The following is a 14,966-nucleotide window of genomic DNA, read 5'->3' as shown; positions in this document are numbered from 1 at the left end:
GCTCACACCTGTAATCCCAGCACTTTGGGAGGCCAAGGTGGGTGGATCACGAGGTCAAGAGATCAAGACCATCCCGGTCAACATGATGAAACCCCGTCTCTACTAAAAATACAAAAAATTAGCTGGACATGGTGGCGTGTGCCTGTAATCCCAGCTACTCAGGAGGCTGAGGCAGGAGAATTGCCTGAACCCAGGAGGCGGAGGTTGCGGTGAGCCGAGATCACGCCATTGCACTCCGGCCTGGGTAACAAGAGTGAAACTCCATCTCAAAAAAAAAACAAACTCATGAATATTAATAAGCATATGGAACCCCAAATGCAATATGTAACTTTTTAGCCACAAGAATTGTCAATATAATACAATCATATTAAAGCATAGAAAAAATATAAAGCTGGCAAGATACTCAGGGAAGTAGAAGACTAAAACTGCAAAGGGCTGGACATGGTGGCTTACGCCTATAATCCCAGCACGTAGGCTGAGGCAGGAAGACTATTTGAGCTCAGGAGATTGAGACCAGCCTGGATGACATATTGAGACCCTATCTCTATAAAAATTACAAAGATTTAGCCGGGCATTATGGTGGGTGCTTATGATCCTAGCTACTCAGGAGGCTGAGGTAGGAGGATCGCTTGAGCCTGGGAGATCAAGGTTGCAGTGAACTGGGATTGTGACAATGCGCTTCAGCCTCAGTGTCAGAGTAAGAAACTGTCTCAAAAAAAAAAAAACTGCAAAGGACTTTATATTTTACTCATGACATCTGAAAGGATTATTTGAAAAACTTCTGTTGTTAGGCTGTAGAGATAAATTGACAAATACAGTATTTATCCAAATAATATTATAATATATTTGTACCTAAATAAATTTTATAAATATCCAAAACATTAGTTTTTGAAAAATGACTGTACAATCACAGTATTACAGGCAAAAATTCTAAATATGGCGTGTCTACTTTGGAAACTCTACAAAGATGTTCAGTTAATGAAAAGGCAAAAATTACATTATAAATCTGTCTCACCTATACCAATTTTCTCCAAAGGAAGCAATTTAGAGGTTCTAGCTGTAACAACAACAATATTTGCTCAATAAAGTACCACCTCTTCAAAACTGGCAAATAAAAATATTAACTATAGAATTTTAAAAAAACAGTCTTCTCAATCTAAACTACACAAATAATGGGAACTAGTAAGATTCCCCTTACTATATTTATACCAAATCTTCTGAAAATCCATTTCAATAAAGATTATGCCAGGCCAGGTGTAGTGACTCACGCCTGTAATACTAGCACTTTGGGAGGCCAAAGTGGGCAGATCACCTGAGGTCAGGAGTTCAAGACAAGCCCGGCCAACAAGATGAAACCCCATCTCTACTAAAAATACAAAAATTAGCTGGGCATGGTAGCGCACACCTGTAATCCCAGCTACTTGGAAGGCTGAGGCAGGAGAATCGCTCAAATCTGGGAGGCCGAGGTTGCGGTGAGCCAAGATTGCACAACTGCCAAGACTGCCCAGGCAACAAAAGCCAGATACCACCTCAAAAAATAATAATAATAATAATAATTAATGCCTACAGAATTAAATCCTACAGGTGTCTGGTCACCAATTTATAACTCACAGGGCCAATGTGCTGCTGTCATGTTCCCAACTCCAGCGCTACAAGTTCAGTCTGGGTTATTCCGTTCGGAATCCATCAAGGCCTCAGAAAAGAACAGTATAGTCCCCTTCCACTGGTATTAGAAGTCTCTCTAAACTTTACTCTTTATTCCTCAGACCATATCTAAATTTGAGATCCATATAATCAGAGATTTAGAGGCCATGGATAGCAAAGTAACCTTCCAGTTCGAAGGTTAAGTACAAAAAAGGCCTTACCTAAGAAGCAAAGGAGCCCAAAGAAAATCCCATACCGGATGGCTACTAAATAAATACATTACATAAAGTATAATGTGCAGTTAAAAACATTTTTCCAAATGAAGGAAATGAAATTCAGATTGCCAACTGAATTTAAATTATATCAAATTAATATAGACCTCAAAATCCAAAAATCCCCTACCTAGCAATATTCTACATATATTACTTGTATATTTTATTTTTCTTCCCTCCATCTGAACTTTCTAGCATTTATTTCAAAAGGTGATTTACAAACCTTCTTCTTCACCCTCAGTAGAAACTTCATGATGATTTTGTATCCCATAACTATTTCTTCTTAGGGACTTTCTTCGCCTTTTCACTCTTGAATACATATCCATGTTTTCCTTTTAAAGAAAGAAAATCTGTCAAATAGTAACATGACAATTACTCTCCACTATAAAAAAACAACCCAATGGTACATATCTGCGCAATTAAATTTATTGAGCACCTGTTTGCATGCCATAGATACCTGAAAATGGAGCTTCCCAAATTCAATAAATGTAAGGAATAAAAGGGAAAAAACTTATAATCTACAAAAATGTAAAACTCATAATGCCAGCAACATACTTCCTCCCTGAAGCAAATTACAGCCTATTAGGACAGAAATAAGACAATCACAGGTAATTATAAAGAAAGTAAAATAAGTTGATTGCCATAAAGAGAAGTACAAAGTCTCTAGAATCCAAACAGAAGACTCTTCTTTTGTTATGGGGTAAAAGGAAGGGAGGCAGTATTTGAAATTAACCTTGAGACAATGGTAGGACTGAATTGGTCACTAACTAGGAATATTAACAAAAGTAAAAGTTACAGGAACAAGAATGATTTGTTTATACTTAAGCAATGGTGTATGAGAAAACAAAAGTTGAAGCCAGATCATAAACGTCAAGGTGTTTTTAATAAATTCAGTGCACAATAAAAAATTATTAATGGTTCAAATCAGAAAAGTAACAGAATCAGAGCTGCACTTTAAGGTGACTCATCCAGCAAAAGTGAAGAGGGTTTTCTTGGGAAGGCTGTAGCAAGAGGAGAATGAAGAAAAGAAGAAAGCAAGCAATAAAATCCCAAATTAAGTTGGACATGAAGAAGAAGGAATAATTGTGCTAATTCAAAAACATACAACTGTTGCATTCTCCCTTTAAATTCCTCAATTAAAATAAAAAATATTTACAAAGACTGCTCCAGCTAATATACTCACAAATTCTGTATCTGTCCACATTCGAAGTCGCTCTACTTCTCCCGACCGACGATTCCGTCGGATGTTAATGTTGTCCATTTCCTGTAGTACAGCTTCAGCAGTACTAAAATCATATAATAAAATCAGGATTTAGACAATGGTGGCACCATACACATTAAAAAGCTCTTTACAAAACTGTAATTAAATCATATCTGATATGTAACTATAAAGAACTTGTTTTTCTTTTTTTTTTAGATAGGGTATCCCTCTGTCACCCAGGCTGCAGTACAGTGGTCTGTTCACAGTTCACTGCAGCCTCAACCTCCTGGGCTCAACTGAAACTCCCACCTCTGCCTTCCAAGTAGCTGGTTCTACAGCCATGCACTACCATGCCCAGCTAATTTTTATATTTTTGTGTGGACATCAGCTTTCATCATGTTGCCCAGGCTGGTCTTGAACTCCTGGGCTCAAGCAATTCACTCACCTCAGCCTCCCAAAGTGCTGCAAGTACAGTAGTGCGCCCCACCATATCCGAATTAAATACCTCTTTCATAACAGTATCCATCATCAGAATACAGTGCCCAGTAAGAAAAACAAAACCAGGAAGTCTTCTACATATTAAATATTCATTAAAATAAAACTTTTTAAATATAAGGCTTTTGTTAATAAAGTCCCAATTAAAAAAATTCCTAATGCCCCTACAAATAATTCTCAGATATACGACACTGAAAAAACACTAATTCAATCTTTTTATTGGAGATAGTGTTAAGAAATAATAAGGTTTACTAGAAAGGCTTTTTTAGAAATCCGAGTAGAACAATGACATTGAAGAAACACATGCTAACATCTTAGCAATTATTTTTCCTCTGGCTCACATCTATAATCTCAGCACTTTGGGAGGCCAAGGCAAGTAGATCATGAGGTCAGGACATCGAAACCATCCCGACTAATATGGTGAAACCTCATCTCTACTAAAAATACAAAAAATTAGCTGGGTATGGTGGCAGGCGCCTGTAGTCCCAGCTACTCAGGAGACTGAGACAGGAGAATGGCTTGAACCCAGGAGGCAGAGGTTGCAGTGAGCAGAGATCAGGTCACTGCACTCCAGCTTGGGCAACAGAGTGAGACTCCATCTCAAAAAAAAAAAAAAGAAAGAAAGAAAAATGGCGGGGGCTCTAACTATGTTGCCCTGACTGGTCTTGAACTCCTGGGCTCAGGATCTTCCCACTTCAGCCTCCTGAGCAGCTATGACTACAGTCTCCAGCCACCACACTTGGCTATCTTAGCAATTTTTTTCTATATGGTAAACAAATACTTATATAACAGATACTATGCATCTAGATACTGATCTAAGTAATTAACAACACTTAAGTTTTAAAAATAACTTAAGCCCAAATTTGATGTTACTACTGTAGAATACAATTTCCTCTCATCAAATAGGGATTATAGTGACCACCCTCTCCAGGCTGTTGTAAGGACTAAGCAGGATGACATATTATCTGAGAAAAGTTTTATAGATGCAGATGTTGAATGGATAGTCAGCTTACTCACTAGCTAAGAGACTCAATCCCACATACTCAGTCTCAAAACATCTTCAATTCAAAATCTTGACTATGGAAAACTACTATTCTACTATTCAGCATAGCCAATAATGAAACAATCTTGCTTGAAAATTATCAAAAGCATAAATGTCTTATCAAATGACAATAGTAGTGAAGATAAAATTACTTTTTATATTATCTAACTATTCAGAAGAGCTTAAAAGAGATGAGAAAATTAGCTATTGCGCAAATTATATATTAAATTGACTAAAATGACTAAAAAACTGACAATCACTGCTAACTACTGTTAATTCAAATTAAGATGAGTTTTCCTGTTTTTGTTTTGCTTTGTTTTTAAAGTAGAGATGAGATCTTACTATTTTGCCCAGGCTGGTTTTGAACTCCTGGCCTTAAGTAGACCCTCCCACTTCATCTTTCCAAAGTGCTGAGATTATTAGGTATAACCCACCACACCCAGCTTCAAGTTAAGTTTTAAAAGAACTATATTTATTGCTAAGTCCTTGCTTATGTTATTTTTTAAAAACATAGTTATATTAAAAACCAAATAATTAAATGAAACTGCTTACTACATAAGCATTCATACCTGTTTACTAGTTGATCAAATAACAAACTCTGGTTCACGCTTTCAAATCTGTTTTTCCTCGAACGACAACTTTTTCTGACTTCCATGTCACCGTTTATACAAGAAAGGTCCCCATCTCCCTTCTTTTCCCCTCGAAGGGGATGGCTTCGAAGGGCTACAAGGAGAGAGATATTTACATTTCAAAGTACCGAGTATAGAAAGAAAAGAAAAAAAAATTACTTTTAAAAGCCTACAAAAAGTTGAATATAACCTCTTAAATGGCTTTAATATTCAATAATCTAAAATTTCTATAAATTTTACAATCTGTCATAAATAATTTAAATTATTTCAGGTATGCTGATTTCTCAAAGTTTAACAATTACATACATGTTTTTTACTATGACTGAAATTCAGCCATTTCCAACTGTATGCTCAGCACACTATTAAATCACTCTATTTTTCCCCACTTTAATGCTTTCTCTAACATTATAAGAATTTTAATACTAACCAGTTTCATAACAGAATACTCACATAAACTACTATGTCCGTTCGGTAATGTAGCACCAGGCTGAGAAGTTAACCTAGAACACAATTACATTTAATATGCAAACACATCAATATTTGTTTATATAAGCAAGAAATGCAATATTGCTGGAATTATTTCAATCTTTAAAACTTTTTTAAAAGTAAAGATAACTTTTTTACTTTAAGATTGGTAATATGCTAATTAATAAAATATACTAGCTAGTTAAAAACCATTTTATTACTTCAAGAAAAGCTTAAATAACAGATTATAAACTAAGTTTATTCTGTCATCAACTCTACAAATTAAAATTCCAAAAAAAAGGCTTAAACTTAATGTGCACCATAAAATTAACTAGGACCATAAGTAGCAATGGTCACTGACAGGCATTAACTATTGGTTTTGGTTGATGAAATAATTTTCAAACAATGATAAATTTATTAACCCAATAAACGGTAAGAAAAACATGCTTGAATACCAATATCATTTAATAATTTCTTCAAAGTATTGTATTACACATTTAAACTGACAAATAAAAACCGCTGATTTATCAAAAGAGCCATTTTATAATGGCTTTTGGGTGGAAGAAGAGAAATATAAATAACTGGAAAGGTACTAAAAGGTCATCAAAACATGAGGACTAGGAAAAAGTCACAGTACTTCTCAGTATAGTCAGAAAGTTCAAAAGTAAAAACTAAATTGCTGCGTAATAAAAGAGCTGTCAACACAAACTAAGATATTTTTGAAATATCCAATAATTATTAGCTTCAAATATTAAAAAACTAGCAAAAGGACATCCAGAAAATCATAAATACATATGACTGTCTTCTATCTACGTGGTTTGCACAAATTTTTTAATTAATCTAACATTTTTGGTTACTCCAGCACTCTTCATGTTAAATTATAAATACTTTGTATATCACAATACCCCTGGCCCAGAAAAGGTCACAGTTAAAATGACTAAAGGGTATAAACAAAAACTCAAGCCAGGTGCAATGGCTTACACCTGTAATCCCACCACTTTGGGAGGCTGAGTTGGATCACCTGAGATCAGGAGTTTGAGACCAGCCTGGCCAACTAAAATACAAAAATTAGCTGGGCGTGGTGGCGGGCATCTGTAATCTCAGCTACTCAGGAGGCTGAGGCAGGAGAATTGCTTGAACTCAGGAGGGAAAGGTTGCAGTGAGTGGGGATCCAGGCACTCCAGCCTGGGCGACAGAGTGAGACTCCATCTCAAAAAAAAATAAAAAACTCAAATTACTATGCATCTTCAGATTGTCAAAAATAAAAAATAAAAAAATTCTAGCTCCCCTTTCCTCTAGAAAACAACAAAAAACTAACATTCTAATAAACTATCTCTTGGAGAAAATTTCACTTTTAGCACTATTGTATACAATGCACATGTTCCTACAGGTATATGAGTTTGACTATAAAGTAACAAAATGATTAGGCCAGGTGCAGTGGCTCACATTTGTAATCCCAACACTTTGGGAGGCTGAGACAGCTGGATTATGAGGGCAGGTGTTCAAGACCAGCCTGACCAACATGGTGAAAACCCCATCTCTACTAAAAATACAAAAAAATTAGCCGGGTGTGGTGACAGGTGTCTGTAATCCCAGCCACTCAGGAGGCTGAGGCAGGAGAATCGCTTAAACCTGGGAGGTGGAGATGGCAGTGAGCTGAGATCATGCCACTGCACTCCAGCCTGGGCGACAGAGCAAGACTCAAAAAAAAAAGGATATAATACAGGTATTCTTACAATGTTGCCATTGCACAATGCATTTCTGGAACTCTAGAGAATCACTCTCAAAATCCACTTTATTATTTCAAAAATATACTTTGTCTTTAGATCCAACAAAGCATTAATTCAGCTTGGTCAGTTTATTCCCAAGTCTTGGCACCAAATGAATTCTCACAGTACACAAAGCCAAATGGTTGGAATTTTACATCACTTGAATTGTTCAAAAGAATAAGATGCAGATCCTAAGGTCATTCCATAAAAGAAATCTAAAACTTTTCAGAACAATGGCAACATCATTGGAGAAAAAAACACAGTAAGCTTTTTGTCTGCTCTACAGAAGACAACGCTTACTTGGCTTTTATTGTTACTAATAAAAAATCTGTTTGTTTTTTTTGAGACGGAGTTTCGCTCTTGTTACCCAGGCGGGAGTGCAATGGCACGATCTCGGCTCACCACAACCTCCGCCTCCTGGGTTCAGGTAATTCTCCTACCTCAGCCTCCTGAGTAGCTGGGATTACAGGCATGCGCCACCATGCCCAGCTAATTTTCGTATTTGTAGTAGAGACGGGGTTTCACCATGTTGACCAGGATGGTCTTGATCTCTTGACCTTGTGATCCACCTGCCTCGGCCTCCCAAAGTGCTGGGATTACAGGCTTGAGCCACCACGCCCGGCCAGATCTGTTTTAAGAAAAAAAAAAAAACTTGTTCTTCAATTGATCCAATTACCTTACAGTCAGAGATTATTACTATCATCGTTTTGTTGTCATCATTTATCTTTATAATAGGGAGAGAGAGTGAAAAAGGAGACATGACATGAAATACATGAGTATATTAAGAGATATTAACACACTGAGTTTTTTTGTTGTTGTTGTTTTGTTTTTGTTTTTTTTGAAACAGTCTCGATCAGCCACCCAGGCTGGAGAGCAGTGGCACGATCTCAGCTCACTGCAACCATCTCCCGAATTCAAGAGATTCTCCCAATCTCAGCCTCCTGAGTAGCTGGGATTACAGGCACCAGCCACCATGCCTGGCTAATTTTTGTATTTTAGTAGAGATGAGGTTTCACCATGTTGGCCAGGCTGATCTTGAACTCCTGACCTCAGGTGATCTACCCACCTCGGCCTCCCAAAGTATTAGGATTACAGGCATGAGCCACTGTGCCTGACCTATGAGATTTTGTAAGGGTTAGCCTGCTTATACAAATGTGCCTAAAAGTTTCTGTATTACATCAATGTTCTGAAAAGTTGGTCACTTATATTGAGCAGGTAGCTCTCTTCTTTTGTTTTTTTAAAGAAAGTTAGGTGAGTTGGAGACTTTTTTCCCTATGTTACTGTTTCCTGAACTTTTACTTATTATTTTTTATTTTTTGAGGGGACAGAGCCTCACTCGGTCGCCCAGGCTAGACTGCAGTGGCTGTCTCCTTGGCTCACTGCAACCTCTGCCTCCTGGGTTCACGCAATTCTCATGCCTCAGCCTCCTGAGTAGCTGGGATTACAGGTGTGCACCACCACACACAGTTAATTTTTGTATTTTTAGTGGAGACAGGGTTTCACCATGTTGGCCAGGCTGGTCTCAAACTCTTAACCTCAGGTGATCCCCCTACAGCCAGTCTCCGACTCCCAAAGTGCTGGGATTACAGGCGTGAGTCACTGCACCCAACCCTGTTTCCTGAATTTTTTAAATAGAAATGGTTTCACTTTACATTAGGTGATTATTATATTATAATTTTATACAGCTTTAATTATCTGGGGCACACATCATTGCAATACCAGACTTAAAAATCATATTTATCTGTAATCCCAGCACTTTGGGAGACAGAGGTGGGTAGATCATGAGGTCAAGAGATAGAAACCATCCTGGCCAACGTGGTGAAACCGCCTCTCTACTAAAAATACAAAAATTAGCTGTGAGTGGTTGTGGCCACCTACTGTAATCCCAGCTACTCGGGAGGCTGAGGCAGAAGAATCACTTGAACCTAGAGGCAGAGGTTGCAGTGAGCCAAGAGCGTGCCACTGCACATTCCAGCCTGGGCTACAGAGTAAGACTCCAACTAAAAAAAAAAAAAAAAAACAGCCAGGTGTGGTGGCTCAAGCCTGTAATCCCAGCACTTTGGGAGGCCGAGGCGGGTGGATCATGAGGTCGAGAGATCAAGACCAACCTGGTCAACATGGTGAAACCCCGTCTCTACTAAAAATACAAAAAATTAGCTGGGCATGGTGGCGTGTGCCTGTAATCCCAGCTACTCAGGAGGCTGAGGCAGGAGAACTGCCTGAACCCAGGAGGTGGAGGCTGCAGTCAGCCAAGATTGTGCCATTGCACTCCAGCCTGGGTAACAAGAGCGAAACTCTGTCTCAAAAATAAATAAATAAATAAAAATAAAAATTAAAAAAATCATATTTATTCTCTTTTCCCATATAAACTCAAGGCACTTAATGATTTATGAAGGTTTTAAACCTCAATTCAGAAAAGCCCCAGTTCTGATAGACCTCACTTAACCACTAGCACTCCTCAACTCTAATGTGCCTCAGCAGTCCACATAGATGGTTATACTTTTGCCTCACCTCACTACTTCCTTATTACTTAACCACAAAAGGAAATTTTCAAGCATGCTACATTTGAGTATATAGTAAATTTTTTTTTTTTTGGCAGAGTCTCACTCTGTCGCCCAGGCTAGAGTGCAGTGGTGCAATCTCGGCTCACTGCAACCTCCACCTCCCGGGTTCAAGAGATTCTCGTGCCTCAACAACCCAAGTAGCTGGAATTACAGGCACTTGCCATAATGCCTGGCTAATTTATGTGTTTTTAGTATAGACGGGGTTTCACCATGTTGACCACACTGGTCTCAAACTACTGGCCTCAAGTGATCCACCCAACTCAGCCTCCCAAAGTGCTGGGATTACAAGCATGAGCCACCAAGCCCAGCCAAGTATACAGTAAGTCTTATAAAAAATTTAGTTTGTCTCTATCTCAGAGTATGCCTATTATTCTAGATAAATACCAGGTTAAATAAATGACTAGTAACCGAATAAATATCTGCTGACAAAAAAGTCAATAAAATAGCATTCTGTATTCAAAATATTTATAAGCTACATCTATGTTAGTATGTATATTTAAGAATCTCCACATATAATATAAATATATTAAAAAATATTGTTGACCAAAACCATCCTATTTTACTAAAAGTATCAATCATTAAAATTATGTTAAGCTGGGTGCAATGGCTCATGCCTATAATCCCAGTACTTTGGGAGCCCGAGGTGGGCGGATCACCTGAGGTGGGGAGTTCCAGACGTGCCTGACAAACAAGAAGAAACCCCATCTCTACTAAAAATACAAAATTAGCAGGGTGTGGTGGCGCATGCCTGTAATCCCAGCTACTCAGGAGGCTGAGACAGAAGAATCACTTGAACCCAGGAGGCGGAGGCTGTGATGAACCGAGATTGTGCCACTGCACACCTGAGTACAAAGAGTGAAATGGTCTCAAAAAAAAAAAAAAAAAGTTGATACACTTGGGCTTTTAAACTCAGGTTTCTCCCCAAAAGAAAACTCATAGTCTTGCTCAAATAAATTATGAAGATTCAGAAGTTCGAGGTCCATTTTTGTCTCTATCTTCATCCAATTACCTAACTCTAAAATGGAAATTTATTTTGTCAATCAACAGTAATTTCATTAATGACCTTAGTGGTCTTTGCAAAGTTCTTTAGAATTTATTATTTTTCATAGCTAATACTAATTCTTATCTGTATTAAATTTTCATCCGTATGAATGAAAGAACAAGTTATTTTTCATGAAAGGACTTCAGTATGTTTGACTTAGATGCCCACAAGAGTTGAGACCACCAAAATAAAAGAATCAAGATTCTCAGGTTCATGACATTAAAAATAAATACAAGCCTTCAAGTAATTCTTAATTTTTGTATTTATATTATCTAAAAATTTTAAATATTTTTAACTACATGTTTTCCTTAAAACTAAATCCTATTGGCCAGGTGCAGTGGCTCACACCTGTAATCCCAGCACTTTGGAAGGCAGGCAGATCAGAAGGTGGAGGGATAGAGACCATCCTGGCCAACATGGTGAAACCCCATCTGTACTAAACATAAAAATTAGCTGGGCATGGTGGCATGCGCCTGTAGTCCCAGCTACTAGGGAGGGTAAAGCAGAAGAATTGCTTGAACCTGGGAGGCAGAGGTTGCAGTGAGCCAAGATCACGCCACTGCACTCCAGCCAGAGCAACACAGCAAGACTCCACCTCAAAAAAAAAAAAAGGCCAGGCACGGTGGCTATGCCTATAATCCCAGCACTTTGGGAGGCTGAGGCGGGTGGATCACGAGGTCAAGAGATTGAGTCCATCCTGGTCAACATGGTGAAACCCCATCTCTACTAAAAATACAAAAATTAGCTGGGCATGGTGGCACACGCCTGTAGTCCCAGCTGCTCGGGAGGCTGAGGCAGGAGAATTGCTTGAATCTAGGAGGTGGAGGTTGCAGTGAGCCGAGATAACACTATTGCACTACAGCCTGGGTAATAAGTGCGAAACTCCGTCTCAAAAACAACACAAAAAAAATTAAATTCTATTGAATCTAATAGGTTAAACGGCATTTTATGTTCAGGTCATCTGAAACATCAAAAGACTCTAATTCTAAAAGTTTAACAATGACTCATACTCCTAGATGAATAAACTACAAATGGAAACTTTTTTTTTAACCAAGATAGGTCTCACTCTGTCACTGGGTGATCACAGCTCACTGTAGCCTCAAACTCCTAGGCTCATGAGATCCTCCAGCCTTAGCCTTTTGAGAGATGGTACTACAAGCATGTGCCACTATAGCTAATTTTTTAATATTTTGTGGAGATGGAGTCTCACTATATTGCCCAGGATGTTCTTGAACTCCTGGGTTCAAGCAATCCTCCCACCTAGGCCTCCCAAAATTCTGGGATTACAGGCATGAGCCACCATGCCTGACCTCAAAAATCTTTCTAAATTGTGTGAACTACTAAACATTGTTCTTTTGCCAAAACAGAAACAGTAAATGTATTAGTATTCATTATTTTTTTATTTGAAATGTATTCTGTATTTTAGTCTGTATTCTGTATTTTACTTGAAATGTATTCTGTATTAGAGTGAGAAATATCTCACTCTAAGAAACCTAAATGATTCCTAAATAGAAGCATAACTATCTTTCACTCACTCTCCCAAAATTGTTGAGGCTTTTTTATATGAAAGACTTCTATATAAAATACTGGCCAAGTGCAGTGGCTCACGCCTGTAATCTCAGCACTTTGGGAAGTTGAGGGGCAGGTGAATAACCTGAGGTCAGAAGTTCGAGACAAGTCTGGCCAATGTGGTGAAACCCCGTCTCTACTAAAAACACAAAAATTAGCCAGGCGTGATGTAGGCACCTATAATCCCAGCTACTCAAGAGGCAGAAGCAAGAGAATCACTTGAATCTAGGAGGCAGGGTGGTTGCAGTGAGCAGAGATGACACCATTGCACTCCAGCCTGGGCAACAAGAGAGAAACTCTAACTCAAAAAAAAAAAATCAAGATCAATTTACATAATGGCCTGCTGAGTAGGTAGGTAAGAGAAATCTACTATATTAAAAGTCAAATTTTAACACTAAAAAAAATTGTGAGGAACATTTATCTAGAAGAAGATATTTGATTCACTCATTTAATAAATGCAAGATATAGATTATAACAGGTAGACTAAGTCTAAAAGTATAATTACATGGCAGTACTAAAGTAATATAATTATCCAAACCTGTTTCATCTCACAGATGTGTGAGTGTGGTAAAGGAAAAAAAAACAAAAATAAACAGACTATGATTTATGTATTTTTCTACTTAGCCCTCAGACAATGCAAATTTAAAAAATAACAATAAACAGATACATCTTATGAAGTATATTTTAGTAAGTACAGAGACCCCTTAGAAACTAATAAATGTACAAAGCCTGTCAAAGTCTATAAAACCCCGAAGATTTTTTTCAATAGAGAATAAAAGTATCTAGAATTTACCTACACATATAGAATCAAAATATTTTTAAATACTTGAAGAAGGAATAAAAACAAGGGACTTCCCTTTTACTTCTGTTCACAGTCACACATCATCAGCACTTCTACTTTAAAGACTTTAAAGAACACTTTAGTTCCCAGATCCATGTAAAAAAATTGTTTTTAATTAGGAAAAAATAAAAATAAACACTTTATATAAAACAGAAGCTAAAGATTCTGATTTCAATGTTTAAATCTTTTCTGGCCAGGCACAGTAGCTCATGCCTGTAATCCCAGCACTTTGGGAGGCAGGTGGATCATGAGGTCAGGAGTTCAAGACCAGCCCGGCCAACATGGTGAAATCCCATCTCTACTAAAAATACAAAAAAATTAGCCAGGAGTGGTAGCGCACGCCTGTAGTCCCAGCTGCTCAGGAGCCTGAGGCAAGACAATCTCTTGAACCCAGGAGGCAGAGGTTGCAGTGAGCCGCAATCACACCACCATACTCCAGCCTAGGTGACAAAGCGAGACTCCGTATCAAATAATAATTTTTTTCTATGTGTGTGCCTAACCTAACTACCATTTAGGAGTAAATTAAACTTAATATTAGTCAGTTTTAGAGAAAATTATCAGCATTTACTCTGAAACTGACTGAAATTAAGTTTTTCTCATACATACTGAACCAGACACAAGCAAATTTAAGTTAAAAACAGAGTAACAGATGAAAAGATCTCTTTAAAAATTAATTTAAATGTCATTACATCTTAGTATATCAATTCAAGTGAAATAGCCAATAATCTTACAAAAGGGAGATTTTCAAATAAAAATATAATTCTGACCATAAGTTTATTTAAATTTTCAGGACTATAAATACATATGCATACTCAAGAGTCAAAAATCTGTATTGTTTTACTTATGGTAGTTTCAGTTACATACCATATATCTTTATAGAACAAATATATTTTAGAGTATATTGGGAGAAAATAAAATTACATACAAAAATTATAAAATAAGTTTAATACAATTTACTTATAAGTATTGATAAGACATTACTTTATAAGCTAAGAAAATTAGCACTAATATCAGCCCTGAATTACATTCAGTAATTTAAGAGAAAACAATCAATGAGTTCTCCTTTCTCACCTGGCCTGTCCAGTTGATAAGTTCCATTCCTCTCGCTGACCAGTACTTCTTGATTTCGATTTGTCTTTGCATACAGAATCAGGTTGTTTCAAAGTGCGTTTGGCTGGAGGAGATACGTGACTGTCACTTAAACTACCATCAACTTCAGCTTTCTGAAAGACAAGGTTAAAAATGTATTCATTATTCCCATGAAGACAAAAAGAATTGTTGATATTAGGAGCCAGGTGTAGTGGCTCAATTCTGCAATCCCAGCACTTTGGGTGACCGAGGCAGTCAGATCACTTGAGGTCAGTAGTTCAAGACCAGACTGGCCAACATGGCAAAACCCTGTCTCTACTAAAAGAAAAAAAAAAATTAGCTAA

The 14,966-nt window shown here is 37.5% G+C and overlaps 1 protein-coding gene across 4 annotated transcripts in view; it reads right to left on the bottom strand.

Moving 5' to 3' along the window:
- The window catches only part of ATAD2B (ATPase family AAA domain containing 2B), a 177,565-nt gene that overhangs the window by 136,029 nt on the left and 26,570 nt on the right, over window positions 1-14,966 (bottom strand). For all 4 annotated transcript variants that reach the window (XM_002757996.7, XM_078349874.1, XM_035273089.3 and 1 more), the window contains exons 2-6: window positions 14,605-14,756; window positions 5,734-5,783; window positions 5,224-5,377; window positions 3,100-3,202; window positions 2,140-2,248 (exon numbers count right to left, since the gene is read on the bottom strand). In XM_002757996.7, coding sequence (XP_002758042.3) covers window positions 2,140-2,248; window positions 3,100-3,202; window positions 5,224-5,377; window positions 5,734-5,783; window positions 14,605-14,756 — 568 coding nt within the window. The remainder of the gene's footprint in view (window positions 1-2,139; window positions 2,249-3,099; window positions 3,203-5,223; window positions 5,378-5,733; window positions 5,784-14,604; window positions 14,757-14,966) is intronic.

This window comes from Callithrix jacchus, chromosome 14 (genome assembly GCF_049354715.1).
Source record: "Callithrix jacchus isolate 240 chromosome 14, calJac240_pri, whole genome shotgun sequence".
Classification (NCBI taxonomy): Eukaryota; Metazoa; Chordata; class Mammalia; order Primates; family Cebidae; genus Callithrix; species Callithrix jacchus.
The sequence above is the reverse complement of the archived record's forward strand: the minus strand, read 5'-3'. Positions and strand labels throughout refer to the sequence as shown.